Consider the following 19,387-nt stretch of genomic DNA (forward strand, 5'->3'; position numbering starts at 1 on the left):
CCTCAACTCCAGCCTTGTAGCCTTCTAACCAACACTGATGACATCCTGAGAGCTTTCCACAGTGGCAGGATAAGTGCAGACCACATCCCTGGGCTTCAGAGGAAGAGGATGGTCTCCTACACTGTGCCCTTTCCTACCCCAGACCTCCCTCAGGCCACATTTTTGTAGCATTAAAGCCACCTGGCTGATGAGAGAAGGGAGAGGCAATGACTGATCACCTCCTTCACGGGAGAGAACCAGGGAGGCCGGTCAGGAACAGCCTTGTGTGACCTGCCTTTGCCTCCCGGATCCGTGACTGGGGGGAGAGAGGGTCTGGACCTCTCGACAGATACAGATAGAACAACATTTTAGAGGAAAAATTTTTCTTCCCAAACCTGTGTTCCAAAGATGCGGTAATAATCATTAGGTCCAGGTTGTGACTCAATTCTGTTCCAACAGGAAACAAGGTAGAATGACAAACCATTAGCAGCTGGAACGAGGCTTAGTGGTGGTCTAACCGAAGGCCCACGAGGTTGCTTTTACCACTCTTAATTCTTCACTCTGCACCTCAGAAAACACCGCAGAATCATGCAAGATGCTTCCTAGCCTAGAAGAATGTGGCTTTAATGCTACAAACACACACACTAAACTCCAAATAAAGAGATCTACATTAACAGCAAGACTCATGATATTTTTTTTTTTTTAAGACTCATGATATTAATAACAAGCTAGGTAGTGCCAAAAATACGAAACTGAGAATTTCTAAGACCTTTACTGCAACAGCTTGGATGCCAGAGACGCCAGGATGGATCACTACTACACCAAACCCCAAGTGGAATCTAAATCAAAACGTGAACTTCGCCCTGCACACCCAGCCTGCTGCTTTTAGGAAACGTACAAACTCTGGGAAAGCTCATCGTTAGGGTGTTCTCCAACCCGTCCTGCATGAAGGTGGTAGACTGGACCAGATTTTTCACTTTCTCCACCTAGCGTCCTCTCATAGGATTTGGTATTTAGTGACCGAATGCCACACCTAAATTGTTTGACTGCTTTAAATGTAGGGTGGGGGTGAAGGCCTCTGACTCGTTACACAAGTCTCTGAAGCTCTGTCTCCATCAATCAGAATGTTCAATGAATCAGAACCTCTGACCACACTAGACACATGTTCGCTAAATTTAGCTTTGCATCAGTAAGCACTCAGAATAGTTCATGGAGCTCTCATCTTACCCTTAGACAGTGATTCTTCTAAGACTGCTTTTCCGTGGCAGGCGCAGGGTAAGGGGCACTCCACGTGCTCTCTCGATGGCCATTGTTAAGAGACTGGCCTAACGTTAAAGGAATCTGACAAGCTATGGCGAAGATATTTATCCTCACCTCTCCACAGTGGGTACAGGAAGGCAGCCATATATCACATTTCACATGTTACAAGTAGTCTGCAGCAATGGCCTGACATGCTCGATGGTCCTTGAACCACATTCCATATTACTCAGCCATCCAAGTCTAGCGTCCCTGAATCTCTTGCTTCTCTGAATTAGATGTGGCCAAGTTCTATAAATAGAGAGAAAGCAAACTGGTTCTGTCAATCTTCTCATACTCTGGCAGGATAACATTTTAAAATTATAAAAATATCTATGTCTTCATCACTCTAAAATTATTACATAACACATGATTTTCTCAGGGGGGGAAGTTTATTTTTGTCTCTCCCTACCTTCCAACACTCTGGACCTTCAAATTTGTGATCAATTTCATCAAACTAGCATATGCAAATCAAAACCAAAAATTCAGGACCTACTATGTGCCTGTGTGTTACACAAAGAGAGAAATGTTGCAGGGAAAAAAAACACGAGTCTCTCACTTTAAATCCCAGACAGTCCATAGTAACTTGTGTTGGCGCGTGCATAGGTCATGTTGGATAGACTGCAACTTTTTTTTTTTCCTGAGAGGGAGAGGGGTGGAGAGGGGCAGAGGGAGAACCTTAAACCGGATCCATGCCCAGCACAGAGCCCCATGCAGTGCTCGATCTCCTGACCCTGAGATCATGACCTGAGCTGAAACTAAGAGTTGGACACTTAACTGAGACCACCCCCCGCCCCCGCCCAGGTGCCCTGGTAAACGGCAACTTTTATTGCACTATTAGCTCATGATCACTCTTCTTAACATGGACCTTTAGTGGACAAGCACTGGACACTTTCATCCCTGTGTCCCCTGGAAGGGGCCAACAGCCCCAGAAAGCTGAGGTCTTGAAAAGGTGAGCTGATATTATACATACGTGGTTGATTCCAAAACTGTGAGTTTGACAAAGTCTCCGATTATTCACTATTTATGCCTAATCTGAAAGTATGGCTTCCCCCAACATATCCAATACTAAAAAACAAAATCATAACACACATTAGTAGACTTTATAAATAAATCATTTTTTAATCACCTGGCTTTGTTCAATCCACAAAATCACATTCATAGCTTTTTCTAATCTGTCTTTCCTAACCATGTGACCTGATGTATTTTTTGGAACCCTTTATGTTTTGAGAAGAACATTGTCTTTCATTTTGCAATCCCAGAGCCAACTTCCCTTACATTCTTAATCAATAGCTTAATGTCACCTCAAAGAAACAATGATGGAATTGGCGATCAACTATGGTCTCAAAGACCTTTACAATAGTTAAGAGAGGGGAAAAAAGAAAAGGAAGGGGGAAAAAAAGAGTCACCAAGCAAGGTAACTGCCAATGTTGCCTGTGATGACAGCTCTTCCTGAATGCTCCAATCACTGAAACCTTCCCTCCTGGTAGCTGCCCTGGTCCAGAACCTGAGGCATTCCACTCTTCCTGCCATTCTTTCTGTAGTGCTTAGAAGGCGGTGCACCGGGGGAGGGGGAGGATGAAACTTGTTTCTGCTGGTAACCTAAGGAGTTCACAGTCCATAGTAGGCCAGGATCAGTTCTTAGCCAGCACCATCCAGTCAGTCTAGAGCCATGGGGCACCAGTCTAGAACCGTGGCAGGGACTACCACGGGGAAGGTTAATGGCATGCATTACCAAGTATCTACAAACACAGAAATAGGGATTTTTTTAAATTTGCTCTATTTCCCACCCTTCCTTTGGAAACGTTCCCTCTGGCAATTAGTTCCCCTCGGGCTGCCCCCACTCGTCCCCCCAGCCCTGGAAGTAACATAGGTCCTCAGAGCTTCACTGCCTACCCTTTAACATCCTTTCCTGGCTCACCCACACTGCAGTATGACTATTTTGGCAGTGATCTGTTTGGCTCTCAGAGACAGAGAGGCGGGAAACTGCCTTGTTTTGGGGGTATAAAGTGTGATGGCAGAGCTCTGACATCTCAAGAGTTCTAAGGAAGAACAGTTTCTTCCTGGCGAGACTAATGCAAAAGCCTCTGGATACGATCATATACTGCTTCAATGGCCCAGAACCGGGAATTCCTGAAGTTCCCTTCTCTCTTTTAAACAAAAACCCCTGCCTGTACCCCCACAACAGCAACCCAGCAAGGTAGATGGGTTTGTTTTCTCTACCAGAGAAGGACACCTTTGCTTCCTCTATCATTGTCTAAAAATTCACACTCGTTTCTCAGTAATTTCTAGTGTCTAGTGTGAGCTGAGACCCTCTATTTCAGATGAAATGTCCAGAGGCATTTTTTAGCTAGAGACTAACCTGAGGTCCACTGACTCTGGCCCCATCTCGACTACAGCACAAATCAAATCAGCAGCTGCACCCTTTCCTGCCATCGAAAGCATCAAAGCTCAGAGCAGCAAGCTCCCTGAAAGCAGAAAGTCCAGAAGTCCTAGGAAAGGTAGCACCAGCTCCTGATCTGCAGTAATCGAGTGTAACTGCAGAGGACATTTACATAAAAGGTGGACCGGGAATGGCGTGGTGGCCTTCTCTTTCAACTTGGGCAAATCACACAGGCTGCTGAGCCTCATTTCACTCCTGTTCCTAGAAATGGTGTATTTGAAAAACCCTCACTCCTTGTTGTCGTTATACTCCTCACTCCCTTAAAATATACCAAGGGAGAAAAGCCCTACTATCTTCTATTAAAAACTAAAAGTAAGGGGGCCCTAGAACTAAGTCAGGTGGCCAACATGGTGATGGGAAGTTCAGCAAAATAGAACTGGGTGGAGCAGGGAAGTATCTCAGACAGTCAGACCCTAGCACGAATAATTTAGTGTTCTTCATCAGATGAAAGGCCTTCAATTTCATCTCTGTCTCCCCCAATTGCCATCCAGAAGGCTTTGGCCACCTGTGGAGAGAAGCATGCAACACATTTTAGGCCACAGCTACACTACAGCTTGTTTCATGAGTCAGTCAATATGTTGAACTGATCAAGGCCTAAAATTCTATTACTGTGCCCTCCAGCCACATATATCAAAAACCCTTGCATACCCTGATGAGGGACTTCTAGAAATTTATACTAAGGATAAAATCAGAGTTCTATACAAAGGTGATGGATGTATGAGGTTATGCACAGCTTCACTATTTATAGAAGCAAAAAATGCACATGACCTAAATGTCCAAAAGGGAAATGGATAAATAAATTAGGACACATTCATACAATGAAATACCATAAACCACGTACATTTCCTGCCAAGAACATGTGTTGCGTTGGTAATAACAAAACAAAACAAACGACTAAGAGTTTTCCAGCCCAACAGTTAAAAAGGCAAACATCCTGAGTCTCAATGAAAGTTCCATGTCATTCAACATACATTTGAAAAATCTGGGTTTGACTACAGCAATTATATCACTACTGTGTAAACATTCAATTCGTTCCAAGTTAATACCCAATGAAAAGTTCACACTGAGACACTTAATAGAAGTCAATGAGTGTGATACATAATTCTAACAGCACTGGACTTTTTTGTAGATACTCAATAAATACCTGACTGATCGTCTCACCTTTTCTGCATGCAACTTTCTTTGCTCGTGAGGAAGCGTCGCAGCCTTGTCTAGGGGGAAAATATATCTTAAGAAATTCATCTAATAGCACAGGAGAGTCTGGAGTGTATGGATGTTCTAACACTAGAAGATGGGAGACGGGGTTCAAAGACAAATACTCATGGAGTAGTCATTACAGATGTTAGGGAGCTTAAGTCTTCCCGATTTTCCACATGGGGATGATGTGAGTAAATTGGCAGAGGGGTCTTACTGATTCCAGGTTAATGAGACACACTGAAAGAAAACCAAGAGAGGCAAGAGATGGCAAAGAAAGAGGGAAGAGTGAAGAAAGAGGAAAACTTTCCCCAGGGAATTTCTACCAGAAGATGGCATGGTCCCCCAGTCACCAAGTATCTCCACAGACAGCTGAGACCAGAACATGGAATCCAATCAACAGTTAAAAAACAAAATCCTACTATATAAAATAGAGGAGCACCGAGATGGGAACGTGTTAGACACGATGGAGCCAATTACCTTTCATTTCCTTTAACTTTGAAAAGAGTCTTTCAAAATTCTCCAAATCTCCTCCACCAGTAGTAAGGCTGGCTAATTCTTGAATATCCAGATCTAACATGGGATCTGAAAAAAGGATGTGTCACGTTATTTGCAATTTATCACTCACATGTGTGCTAACTACACAGTCCTAAGGCAATCAATCCTCGCTTTGATGGGAGTCCTCGCTGAATGAATACCCCATGTGTTCCAGCCTTCCCCCTCCTGGGCTGCTAGTTGGCCTTCCCCAATGCAGAGCAACTTCTTTTATCCATACAACATTACACCGAGGCAAAGAATACTGTTTAATTTTTGAGATGAGAAAACTAGAGCTTTGAGTTGAAGTGACTTGCTCAAGGTCACAACTGGTGTGAACTTGGAAACTCAGGTGTTTCCAACTCTAAAGACCCCACTCTCCACTAAGATGCAATGATCAACAATAGATGTCTGGAATTTATACCATATTTTCCCATACAACAAATATTTTCACATTGATTACTGACAGCCACTATGTAAGGTGGGGATAGGACAGATACCAATGTCTGCAATTTACACACGAAGAGGCTGGGTTTTAAAAAAAAGAACTCATCTAAAATTACAGATACTCAGAAGTAGAGCTAAAATCCTTTATTATTTCTACCACAGCCTGTTATCTCTTCATCAAAATTTGTCTTTAATCAGAATTCTCACTCACTCTCCACTCCATGCCAAACACCTTCCCCTAGCCAGCCCAGCTCACAAGTCTCCTTCCCTAGAATTCATCCCATACTTTTTAGAGAGGGAGAGACTGCACATGAGCCAAGGGACGGAGTGAGGTGGGCAGGAGAATCCTCAAGCAGACTTCCCACTGAGTGCAGAGCCCAAAGGTGGGGCTTGATCCCATGAACCCAAGATCATGACCTGAGTCAAAAATCAAGAGTTGGATGCTTAATGGACTGAGCCACCCTGGCACCTGGTGATTTCATTTCATGTTTGCAAAAGCATTTATGAGGAAAATTTTTATTTTACAGAAAGGGAAACTAAGGCCCACAGAAGCTAAATAACTTAACTCAAGATCATCTCACCACTACTGGAAGAGCCATGATTTGAACCTAATTGTCCAGGACTCCAAGTGTTGGGAGAAGTGTTGGGTGAGCAAGAGAAAATGTTTTAAAAAGGGACTGATCCATAATACTGAATGCTGCCAAGGGGTCAAGATAAGGACTGGGAAGTATCTACTTAGTGGTCTGGAGGTTGCTGGTGAAGTGTTTGAGTGGTAAATAGGGCAAAAGCTTGGTGGGAGTGAGCTCAAGAGTACTGTGTGGTGAGGGCTAGAAAGCTTATTAAAGAAAGGAGGGAGACAGGGGCAGGGCTTGACATGTGTTTTACTCTTGTTGGTAGAGTCTTGCCTTTTTTTTCCCTTAATTTTCAAATAATTGTAGTATTATAAAAAAAGTTGCAAAAGCAGTAGGGTTCCACCTTCATCCCCTAGCATTAACATCTTACCTAGCCATGGTACAATGATACACATCAAGAAGTTAGCAATGGTACAGTGCTATTAACTAAACTGCAGACTTCATTCAAACTTTGTCAGCTCTCTCACTAACACCCTGTTCCAGAAGCTTACACAGCATTTGGCCACCAGATCTGTATCATCTCCTTCAGTGTGTGACCATCCCTTAGCCTTTCCTCGTCTGTCATGGCTTTGACACTTCTGAAGAGTCCTTGGTAGTTATTTTGTAGACTGTCCCCTGATACGGGTTTGTCTGAAGTTTTCCTATGAGACTGAGGTTACGCACCTCTGGCAGAGACCGGAAACATGATGAGCCCTTCCGGTGCCCCTATTAGGCAGCACGTGATGTCCGGGCGCCTTATAGCTGGTGAGGCTTACCGCCACTGGAAGTGCTATCTGACAGGTTTTTTCAGTGCAAAGTTACTATTTTCGTCTTTGTAATAAGTAAATATCTCGGGAGAGATACTTTGGAAGATGCAGATGTCATGTTTCTTCTAAAACTTTCATCAACTAATTTTCACATTCATCAGTGGATCCTGGCCACAACAACATTTATTACTGTGGTGTGTGGTGAGGATTTGTCTTTCCCTCATTCTTTTACAGGTATTAATTAGAATTCTGCTATAAGGAAGAGCAGTCCTTTCTAATCCAGTTATTTCTTATACTAGTATGGATTCACAGATATTTATTTTACTCTATGGGTTGCAGCCCAATATTAAATTCATTCTTGCTGGTCAAACTGTTCCAGTGTTGGCCCCTAGAAGCTCTCCCAGGTTGGTTCGGTGCCTTTTCAACACATCCCCATCATTTTTGTCAGTACCTTCCTTACTTTCTGGCCCCGTGAAATGGTACTAGGTTCATCACCTTGCATTTTTCCTGCCCTAGCCCTCGAATCAATCACTTCTCCAAGTGGATCCTTTATTGGAAGATGTATTAAAAGCAAGATCTAAATGCTAAGGGTGTTGGGCAGCCTCGGTGGCTCGGAGGTTTAGTGCCGCCGTTTGCCCCAGGGTGTCATCCTGGAGACCCGGGATCCAGTCCCACATCGGACTCCCTGCATGGAGCCTGCTTCTCCCTCTGCCTGTGTCTCTGCCTCTCTCTCAATCTTTGTGTCAATCAATCAATCAATCAATCAATAAATAAAATCTTTCAAAAAGTAAAAATAAAAAATAAATGCTAAGGGTGTCAACCGCTTTTCGAGCTGGGGGCTTCCAGGCCCTCTCAGTGGAAACTGATAGGATATATATATATAATCCATATATACACACACACACACACACACACACACACACATACATGCATACTAACACATGCATATGCACATCACTGTTTATTGCTCTATTGCTCTAACTTTAAGTATATCATCATGCTAATACCTTCAAGTTCTAGCCCAGTACCAAAGGGTTCATCTAAGCCTTCTCCTTTCCTTACATGCAGTTTCTTGGAAAGTGAGAAACCTACCTCTCATTCCCTGTTATTTTATTTTTTCAACCCTGAAGCATTACATATTACATATGTAATTACAAATTACATATTCTAAACCATACTGCTTTGACAATCGAATGTATTAAGCAGAGTTCACTATTTCCATTCAGTTGTTTCTGTTTTGGGCCTGCTGGTACCCAGTCAGAATGCTGTTTCCCCAGGTTATTTAGGTTAGTTCTTGTCTTCCCTACCTCCTAAAGTGTGGTTATTGTTTTTTTTTTAATGACAGAGACTTTAGCAGGTCTAAAGCCAATAGGAAGGACCCAAGTGAAAAGACAAGGGTGAATTTACTAAACAGAAAAGAGATTATATGTAATTTTTTCCTTCTTAATATGTTTCTATTACCAACCACTTTCTACATGGACTCTCTTCTAGTCAGAAAAAGAGTTTTGAAAACTCTGCACATGGGGCCTCTGTGGTACAAAGAGAGAGCAGAGATATCAGTATTTGCCCAACAAAGGGACATTTACAGTTATTGTAAACTACATTTCTTGGCTTTTAGACACCAGAATGGATTCTAGTTTCAGCTCCAGGACCTTCTTGTTAGATACTCTTGGACAAGTTATTACACTGCTCTGGGCTTCAGCTTAATATCCATAAAATAACTTTTCTGCCAAATTTCATTACCAAACACAAGAAAGTGGCTATAAAAGAACTTTCAAAGGATGTGAAAGGGCTTATACACTTGTATTATTCTTGTTACCATCAATTCTGCCAACTGTTAAATACTATGAAAAAAACTGGAATATGGAGATATAAAGCTGTTTCACCACCTGGTTCTGTCTATCTGAATCAAGATCCTGCTATACGAATCAGAGAGAAAATGGTACCCACAGATTGCTTATATGGTTATTCTCCCTCCTTTTCTGATAGCTGTCCATAAGGCTTACATTCACTTGGGGTACATTATCAATTTTCTTCCCTTGTTCATGTTTAAAGTCAATTTCCCCCTGGATGATTTATGTCCCACACCTCTTCCAAGTTCCACAGAGCTGTCTCCTGGCAGTCAGAGGAGGAACTTACCCACGATGCTATCAGGCTGAGCGTCTGTTGTGTTAGATGCACCACCCCGATGCTCCAAGAGAGATTCAGTCCTAGCTGCTGCTGGCAAACGGGGCTGCTGTTGAGGAAAAGACACACAAGCAATAATTTAATAGTAGGCTATTTCAGAACTAAAGCCAAAAAGGCTCACACTTCCACTCCCTGGTTGGCTTTAGAGAAGTAGTAATAAATAGGAGCTACAGACAAGGAGAGATGGAAGAAGGATTAATGTCATATATATATATATATATATATATATATATATATATATATATAGTAACAATAAGAGGCTAAACATTCACTAAGTCAGGAGTATTTTCCCTCAAGGAAAAAATACAAAGTGTTATGATTCTGCTGCTATTCTTGGCTATTAAAACTGACTTCTGTTTCCTTTAAGAGCCATGTTTTACTCAAAATGTGATGAAAAAGATGCCTGGGAATACAATCTGGTACTCTTTTATTTGCTCTTGGAGCCGGCATGCTGACCAAAGTATACCTGAACCAAAGTCCTTGAAACAGAAAGCTGAAGTCAGACTAGGAAACCCACTGAGGGCAGGGACCCTGCCTCAGATTGGTACAGGGCCTCATACATAGTAAGGACTGAAAAAGAACCATCAATTTTATTTTATAAATATCTGGAGGTAACTTTATGTCTCAAAGGAATCCTAGCACATGTTTTAAAGCACTCTAGCAAAAAAATGTCATGGAACAGCCCAAATTGCAAACATCTTAAAGAGCTTATTGCTTTAATGCTGAACTAGCCTTCTCTCAACAGGTACCAGGCACAAGATGACTGTTTTAGATTCTCTTTTTATCCTTCATTTAACTATTGTCTGCTGCCTCTCAAATGGAAAGGAAAAAAAATGATAAATGGTATAAAGACTCATACTGACAAAGAGAAATGAAAACTAAAGCATGAAAGGATTTGGGAAGAATCTTTACCTCTGAATGACATGTCTCTGCTGACCCAATGCTATGGTTTGCTCCAGCCAATGAGCTAAGAAGGCTAAAGCCTTGGTTCCTATCTGAAAAGAAAACAATACAATCACTGAAATGTGTTATTTACATTTTAAAATGTTAAAATGACCATTATGAAGAAACAGTGGCTATTTCCTCATTATAAAAGTTCTAATTATAAAACTGTTACTGTCAGACAATATCTTACTCATGCTTGCATTTTCTTTATAATAATTATTTGAAAATATGAATTTTCTTGAATAAAAACTTCTTAAAAATAAAAAAAGAAGTCACTAGCAATTACCATATTCTCTCAATTCTGAGTAATTTAAGAACTCACAGACATAGGTCTGGGTCAAATATAGTGGCAGGGCCATTACAACAAACAAGACCACTCAGGGGTTCCTTCGCAAAGGTTAACCACACTCATGTTTCAACAATCACTAGAACCAGCATTCCGGTGTTTTAAACAATGTTTTAAGTGTTCAGAAACATTTTTTTTTTAAAAAAGCAACACAAAGGCATTATTATCAGGGGAAAAGGAACATGCATAATTTTTTTTTTAAATAAAGTTTTCATTTTGTGATACATAGCCATTTGCACTTAAGGCACCCCATACTCTCAATGTTTGTACTTACAATGGAGGGCAAATCTGGAGCAGCACATCTAGAACTGATGACAGTACACACCAGCCCTGATCACTGCATTCCTCAAAATTACCTGGAACATCTATGCAAACTACCCAGGTATTCAAGGACCCTACTTCAGACCTTACTGAGGCACAACCTCTGGGGCAGATGCCAAGGAAGCTGAACTTTTATTTTTTCTCAAGTTGATTTATTCATTTTTAGTAATCTCTACGCCCAATGTGAGGCTCAAATTCACAAGCCTGAGATCAAGAGTGGCATGCTCATCAAACAAAAAGAAATTAAAAAAAAAAAGAAATAAATAAAAGGCATCCAAATCAGCAAAGAAGAAGTCAAACTTTCACTCTTCGCAGACATGACACTCTATGTAGAAAAACTGAAAGACTCCACCAAAAAATTGCTAGAACTGACACAGGAATTCAGCAAAGCCACAGGATATAAAAACGCACAGAAGTCAGCTGCATTTCTGTACACTAACAATGAAGCAGCAGAAAGGGAAATCAAGGAATCGATCCCATTTACAACTGCACCAAAAACCATAAGATAGCTAGGAATAAACCTAACCAAAGAAGTAAAGGATCTGTACTCTTAAAACTATAAAATACTCATGAAAGAAATTGAGGAAGACACAAAGAAATGGAAAAACATTCCATGTTCATGGATTGGAAGAATATTGTTAAAATAAAATGTCTATGCTATCCAAAGCAATCTATACATTCAATGCAATGCCTATCAAAATACCATCAGCATTTTTCACAGAGCTGGCATAAACAATCCTAAAATTTGTGTGGAACCAGAAAAGACCCCAAATAGCCAAAGTAATGTTGGAAAAGAAAACCAAAGCTGGAGGCATCACAATTCCAGACTTCAAGCTGTATTACAAAGCTATGATCATTAAGGCAGTATGGTACTGGCACAAAAATAGACACATAAGATCAATGGAACAAAATAGAGAACCCAGAAATGGACCCTCAACTCTCTAATCTTTGACAAAGCAGGAAAGAATATCCAATGGAAAAAAGACAGTCTCTTCAACAAACAGTGTTGGGAAAATTGGACAGCCACATGCAGAAGAACAAAACTGGACCACTTTCCTACACTATCCACAAAAATAGACTCAAAATGGATGAAAGACCTAAAAGTGAGGCAGGAACCCATCAAAATCCTAGAGAACACAGACAGCAATCTCTATGACCTCAGTCACAGCGACTTCTTGCTAGACACATTTCCAAAGGCAAGGCAAACAAAAGCAAATATGAACAACTATCAGGACTTCATCAAGATAAACTTTCACACAGGGGCAATGACTGGGGTGGCTCAGTGGTTGAGCATCCGCCTCTGGCTCAGGTCATGATCCCAGGGTCCTGGGATCAAGTCCCGCATCAGGTGCCCTAAAGGGAACCTGCCTCTCCCTCCGCCTGTGTCTCTACCTCTCTCTCTCTCTCTGTTTCTCATGAATAAGTAAAATAAAATCTTAAAAAAAAAAAAAAAAAAAGAGATCAGCTTCCGCACAGCAAAAGAAACAGTCCACAAAACTAAAAGGCAATCAACAGAACGGGAGAAGGTATTTGCAAATGACATATCAGATAAAGAGCTAGTATCCAAAATCTATAAAGAACTTCTCAAACTCAACACGCAAAAAATAATCCAGTCAAGAAATGGGCAGAAGACATGAACAGACATTTCCCCAAAGATGACATACAAATGGCCAACAGTCACATGAAAAGATGCTCAACATCACTCAGCATCAGGGAAATACGTTTCAAAACCACAATGAGATACCACTTCACACTGGTCAGAAGAGCTAAAATTAACAAGTCAGGAAAAAAACAGATGTTAGGAAGAATGCGGAGAACAGGGAAACTTCTTACACTGTTGGTGGGAATGTACCTAGAAAGCACTCTGGAAAATAGTATGGAGGTTCCTCAAAAAGTGAAAAATAGAACTACCCTATGACCCAGCAATTGCACTACCAGGTATTTATCCAAAGGATACAAACATAGTGATTCAAAAGGGCACCTGCACGCCAATGTTTATAGCAGCAATGTCTACAACAGCCAAAATATGGAAAGGGCCCAGATGTCCTCTGATAGATGAATGGATAAAGATGTGGTATATCTACAAAATGGAGTATTACTCAGCCATCAAAAAGAATGAAATCTTTTTGCAATGATGTGGATGGAACTAGAGAGTATTACGCTAAGTGAAGTCAGTCAGAGAAAGACAAATACCATAGATTTCACTCATATGTGGCATTTAAGAAACAAAACAGAGGATCATAGGGGAAGGGAAGGAAAAATAAGATAAAAACAGAAGGAGGCAAACATAAGAGACTCTTAATCATAGGAAATAACAGGGTTGATGGAGCGAAGATGGGTGGGTGGATGTGGTAACTGGGTGATGGGCATTAAGGAGGGCACTTGATGGTATGAGCATCAGTGTTATATGCAACTGATGAATCACTAAATTCTACCTCTGAAACTAATAATGCAGTATATGTTAATTGAACTGAATTTAAATAAACAATTTAAAAGAAAAGAAAACACTTTTAACTTCATTTAAGATGATATTAGTTGGAGAAAAAGAAAAGAGAGAGGCATGCTCTTCCGACTGAGCCAGCCAGATGCCCCAGAAGCTGAACTTTTAGCAAGTATTCCAGGAGAATCTTAGGATCAAGGAAGTTTTGGGGGGAAAAAACCACCACCTTAGAGTAGAATGTGAAACCCACAATCCAAGAGTCTAATGGTATACAAGTCAAAGAATTTCTCTCTCAAAAAGAACTTCCTTCCCCTTGTCTTTCCTCTCTCCCTCTTCCCTGAACCTATTCTCAGCTCTTTAAATCACCAGAGTCACACAGAGGTTTTGAGGAAAGAGAAACACTCGCGGCCTCTGTCCTCCTCCTTCCTTAGAGATTTGTCTTCTACACCAGACCGGAGGCCTGACCGTGGCATGCCAGGCAGAGGCCCACAGCTTTCTCCAGCCTCACCTCACCTCTCACCACATGAGCAGCTGCGCACACGAGCAACCCAGTAGCTGTTTTTAAGGTTACCAAGGTGCTGGGTGGCACCAAGAACCTGCTGCTTTTCTCACGCCATACCCCAACGGTGGCAGCAGGGCGTATGGTGCCCACATACTCCTGCATCCCCTTTCACCTCCTCATCCAACTTGCTCACTCTGCCAGGAACGTTCTAGGCCAAATGCTTGGGTGTGCCCCATCAAGTGCTTGACACCAAGCACTAAGGTGTCATCAGTGGAGGCTCAGAGGCCAAGAGAAGTAGAGCCACGTGGTGTCTCACACCCATGGCTATACGAGGTTTATTTAAACATCAGCATAATTCCTTCTTTTTTGGTCAATGTGCTATAGATTTCAAAGCAGATGTATACAATACAATACTCTGACAGGGATTTTCGATGTTGTGAAAGTTCCTATAGTATACTTGAGACTCTTCGTACAAAAGGCATTATCCAAGTAACAGAGAATTGCTGTAAGAGACCTTTCACTTCTATTACTGGAAATACACGGGGCTTGGGGTAATTTTCAAAATCCAAATCACAAATCTCTCCATATTCCAATTTCACAGCTTATGTTTTTCCTCTGTGGGGCATTACCTAAATTTGGCAGGCCAAGCTGCAATCCCTGAAGAATAATGCAATATTGTGTCAGTTTAGGCAAGTGATTAGATCAAAACAACCTATTTAAAATCCCTCATTTTTTATAGTGACTGCTTCCAAGGAGGGTGTCTGGGATGGACAGGAGTTAGGGAGCTAGACTCAGCACTGCAGACCATGAACCCTTGCGTGCCTTCTGATTTTTGTTTCATGTTCACGTGTTTACCTACTGAAAGATTTTTTTTAATATAATGATTATATGCCATGTGTATTTTATCACAAAAAAGAATGCCCCACTTTTAATAATGGATATGATGATGAAAAAATCTGAATAATGGGAAGAGAACTGAGCTACCAGTCAGAAACCCTGGATTTCACTCCTGGCTGGGCCTACAGTGTGACCTCGGGGCAATTAATCAATCTTTCTGCATCTCAATTTTTTGCTCTGTAAAATAAGAGGAATGCTATTCGTGGTTGTTAAGGTCCTTTCTGTTCTAGAAGCTTGTGATTTTATGAAGAGGCACTCTTTAGCCTCTTATAGTAACTTTGAATCAGCTGAGTTTTTTTTTTAATTACTAAAAAGAAAAACAAGAACCTTAAATTTCCTAATCCTTTTAAGGTTCACAGATGACTACAAGTTTATAATCAGGTATCAGGCTAATTATAATAAGCTGGAAGGATTTTTGCTCAGAATTTTCTTATAAACAACAGAGAAAAGAAATCAAACTGACAGTCCACTATGGTACACTGCTTATATTTTAAGGTTAGAAACATCAATTTTCATGATTAGAAAAACAACTCATTTTTGTTCATCCAAAGCAGATTGCTCGCATATTCATGTTGCTCAAAAAAACTTGGATGATATTTTATACACCTACAGTTTTAAGGAAACTCTCAATCCTGCCTGGTTGAAAACGTGTTTAGCAAAATTCTGCCCATGTGCACCCACTGTTAAACTATTTTTCTCATAGGAAAGGACTACATAAAACTTTCCTTGTTTGCCAGATTTTTCTCCCCAGGACTCAGGGCATGGAAACACCATCCCTGATAAGAATTTATTCCTTTAGCAGGTAATTGGTGAAACTGGCTCTAGCATCTCTGGTTTAATGGTGCCACAAAATACTAGATTAATCTGGAAGGGCTAAATTAACCCGTCTACTGAACTGATTCTTCTGGAGCTTCTGAGTTTCAGAAAAGGAAAAGTTGTTAAGTGGTATAAAATAAATCATTCTGGAGCACACAGTAAGTATATTAAACTCTAGTCCTAAAAACATCTAATTCAATTCCAGATTACTAACATAGCACCTGTGGAATACTAGATTTTAAAAAGTATGGTATCATTAAAAAAAAAAAAAAAATCTAGTGGTGCTGGTCATTAGCACAGAATTCTTCCAGAAGTGTCAGAAACAAAGCTATAGCCTCTAAAATAAAGATTTGAAGTGCCTTGGGGAGGAGCTTCTACTTATATATTTTTTATAAGAAGTTTCCAGAACATTTCATATATATGACATTGTTTGGATACCTCTTCATAGATCTAAAAGCATGGTATTATTATAGAAACATAAAATGTACTCCACACAAGTAATTATGACTTGTATTACATGAAATACTTGGACAACTGAAAACCTGGGCTAAAAGGGAAATTTCAGCATAGCGCTAAATATACAAAGGATGCTGAAAAATCTGCTGACAGCTGTATATGACTCAGACAGACGCTGCAAGCATAAAACACTAAACAGAGAAGTGTTTACTTCAAATGTATAGACATGGCTACAATATTAAGAATTTCCATGGCCACACCCCTAAAGTGTCTTAAATGACCTGTTAAATATTTTCAGTATTATATTCTGCTTTTATTTCTTGAAAGCAATCATTTGGCATCATCTTAAGAAGTTCAACTGTTCCCCATATTTTAAGTTTTCTTTATATCCTCTTTCTCTCCCCATAGAATATTTTACTTTCCACCATATGATACCATGACCAAATTACACCACAACTAAGATAGTTCAACTTACATAGAGAAGCTGTGCCTATTTTTTGAATGGTATTTTTAGATCACACCAAACAATCTGCATAAAAATTTATTTTAAGCAAGTATTCCATCAGAAATGATTTCACTAGTATTTGGGAAATAAGCCTATACTTATTTAACATATTCCATTCTGCCTGACATACTGAAATGGACATTTTTGAAATCAAAAAGAATTAAAAGAACTGATTTGTTCTAAGAAACTAATGCTTGAAAAGACAAAACTTTGATGCACTGTGGCTGGTGGTATCACTTGTTTTGAACCCACGAGAGTGAATCTGTGCTCACCCTCTGATACCTGGGACACCTGCTCACAAGTCAAGAATGGTTTCTGCCAATGCTTAAAGATAAAATGAACAGGACCACAAAGTAGCCAGGCTCTGCTTTTTCCCTTTTTCTTGATTGTAAATGAAATGTTCATTGTAGAAAATTTGGAAAACAGAAAAGTATAAAGAAAAAAATGAAATCATGAGAGATGCCAATCAATACTTTGGCATAAGTCCTCCTGGTCTTTTTCTTTTCTGTGCACGTACACGCACAAATTCTTAATAAACTAAACTAAACAGAAGAATGAGTCCTGTCTTTCCCAAAGTCGTAAAGGAAAGCTTTACACTAATTCCAATAATGGCTCCACTGTAGAGTTGTATCTACAGCCTGAAGCACACTCTTAAAAAATCCTCAAAGGAATGTTTTGAATCGAATCAAAAATCATTCAGAACTAAGTGTGAGGAATAACAAGAGCAAGGAAACAAGATGCTACCAGAGTGAAAAAGATGACTTCTTATGTGGTTTATAACCAGCTCTGAAAACTATCAAAATGTTTATCAAATGTTTATCAAAACTATCAAATGTTTTGATAGGAAAACTATCAAAAATGTTTTGCAAGTGGCTGCAGAAGGAGGCCCTGCCTCCAGGATAACAACCTGAAGAGACCTCCCACCATTCATTTGCTTAAGGACAATTTAGAGGGTGATTTTTTTTTTTTAAATAAAGCCTAATCACTGGACTCATTTATTCCCTTCCATCTTCTCTAACTGTTCACAATTCCCACTTTCCCTGTTCTCTTACATTGTTGTAAGACACAATTTCTTCCAAGTGATGCCTTCAACACAAAGGCATGCACATATACACTCACATGAATAGAGATCTACTTATTTTATTTTTGACCACAACATTCATAGACAAGCCCTAAGAGATTATTCAAATCATTCCTTCAAAAATTCCACAATATTAGGCATGGGATAAAAAGAACAACTCAGTCTGACTCAAGGAACATGGTTCCATAGAATGTGATGCTGGTATAATTCTATACTATCCTAGAGGGAAACTGGGATCAAGAGACACAGATGAGCAAGGCAGATAAAGACTCCACTAGAATCCTCTTCATTAACCATTTTTCCTCTCATAAATTTGATGTTTTATTTTCTGTTGACATTAAATTTAATCATTATTTATTTTTACTCTCTCTATAAAAAAATCATACTAAAGGCATTAGCCATCTACTTTCTCAGGAGAGTAGGGCAGAAAACAGGCAGCCAGATTAATCTTGTGTTTTTGGTACTTATTTCTTGCCACTGCTCTATATATCAGTTGCAATTCATTCCTTAAACTAGATTCTGGGATTTCTACTTTGGTATCTTGTCACCAAGTAAATTCAGGGGAACATACATTAATAGATGACTAATTTTTTTCATTTATAATGGGAACATAGAAAACTATCAAATGAAGGAATGTTTCCACTATTAAAATTTCACTCAATCCTTACCCATCTTTATCATTAGAGATTAAACTATAACAGATAAACTGAAAGTAAATTCTCAGGGCTTTTGAAGTCCAATCTCTACAATTATTGTTTGCCACTGTGGGATCAAAGTCACAACTCTGCAATATTTGTTCAGTGTAATCCCTCCTTTACTGATTAGTAACAGTGAAAGATCATAAAATCTCTCTTCCTTGCCCTTCACTCAGTGGTGGTATTTGTAGTAAAAAGACCCACTGAACACCCAAGAGCCTCAAGTACAGACTAAACCCTACATGGCCCTCATCAGTGCTCAGATGACAAAGCCTGGGATGGGGACCTCCGAGTAACACTAAACTGAAAGTTCAAACAAGGACAATGTGTATAATGCTACCTTCTTATATGAAACAAGTGACAACTTCATCTGAAAAACAGAACAACTCATCAGGCATCTATTAACCATCTTCTTTTCCCTGCCCTTAAAACCAAGTCTTATTTACCAAGTGCCTCCCAAGTTCCAGGCACAGTACTATGATACCTAGCTCTTCCAGTGATAACAAAGTACTCTGCAACCAACTCTTATGATGTACCAGACAAAAAAAAAAGCAACTTCACTGGAGACCAGAAAAGGAGTAAGAGGGGTCTACTTTTTTTATAAAGATTTTATTTATTTATTTATTTTATTTGAGAGAGAGAGACAGAGAGGAGGAGTAGAGAGAGAATCTCAAGCAGACAACATTGGGCTCAATCTCACAACACGGAGATCATGATCAGAGCTGAAACCAAGAGTCAGATGCTTAATAGACTGAGCTACCCAGGTGAGGAAGAATGTCAGACATATTTGGCAAAAAGTACTGATCCTCCAGTTCTCCTTTTTTTTTTTTTTTTTTTTTTTTTAAGATTTTATTTATTTATTCATGAGAGACACACAGAGAGAGAGGCAGAGACACAGGCAGAGGGAGAAGCAGGCTCCGTGCAG

General features: G+C 40.0%; 1 protein-coding gene across 2 annotated transcripts in view; it reads right to left on the minus strand.

Annotated features, from left to right (window-relative positions):
* Positions 1-2,372: 2,372 nt before the first annotated feature.
* The window catches only part of AAGAB (alpha and gamma adaptin binding protein), a 52,330-nt gene continuing 35,315 nt past the window's right edge, over positions 2,373-19,387 (minus strand). Inside the window, exons 6-10 of one of the 2 annotated variants that reach the window (XM_025472394.3) lie at positions 10,371-10,453; positions 9,411-9,507; positions 5,393-5,497; positions 4,880-4,929; positions 2,373-4,223 (exon numbers count right to left, since the gene is read on the minus strand). In XM_025472394.3, the coding sequence (XP_025328179.1) occupies positions 4,146-4,223; positions 4,880-4,929; positions 5,393-5,497; positions 9,411-9,507; positions 10,371-10,453 (413 nt within the window). In that variant the 3' untranslated portion in view covers positions 2,373-4,145. The remainder of the gene's footprint in view (positions 4,224-4,879; positions 4,930-5,392; positions 5,498-9,410; positions 9,508-10,370; positions 10,454-19,387) is intronic. The other variant, XM_025472395.3, reaches the window with a different exon arrangement.

This window comes from Canis lupus, chromosome 30 (assembly GCF_003254725.2).
Source record: "Canis lupus dingo isolate Sandy chromosome 30, ASM325472v2, whole genome shotgun sequence".
NCBI classification, from domain to species: domain Eukaryota; kingdom Metazoa; phylum Chordata; class Mammalia; order Carnivora; family Canidae; genus Canis; species Canis lupus.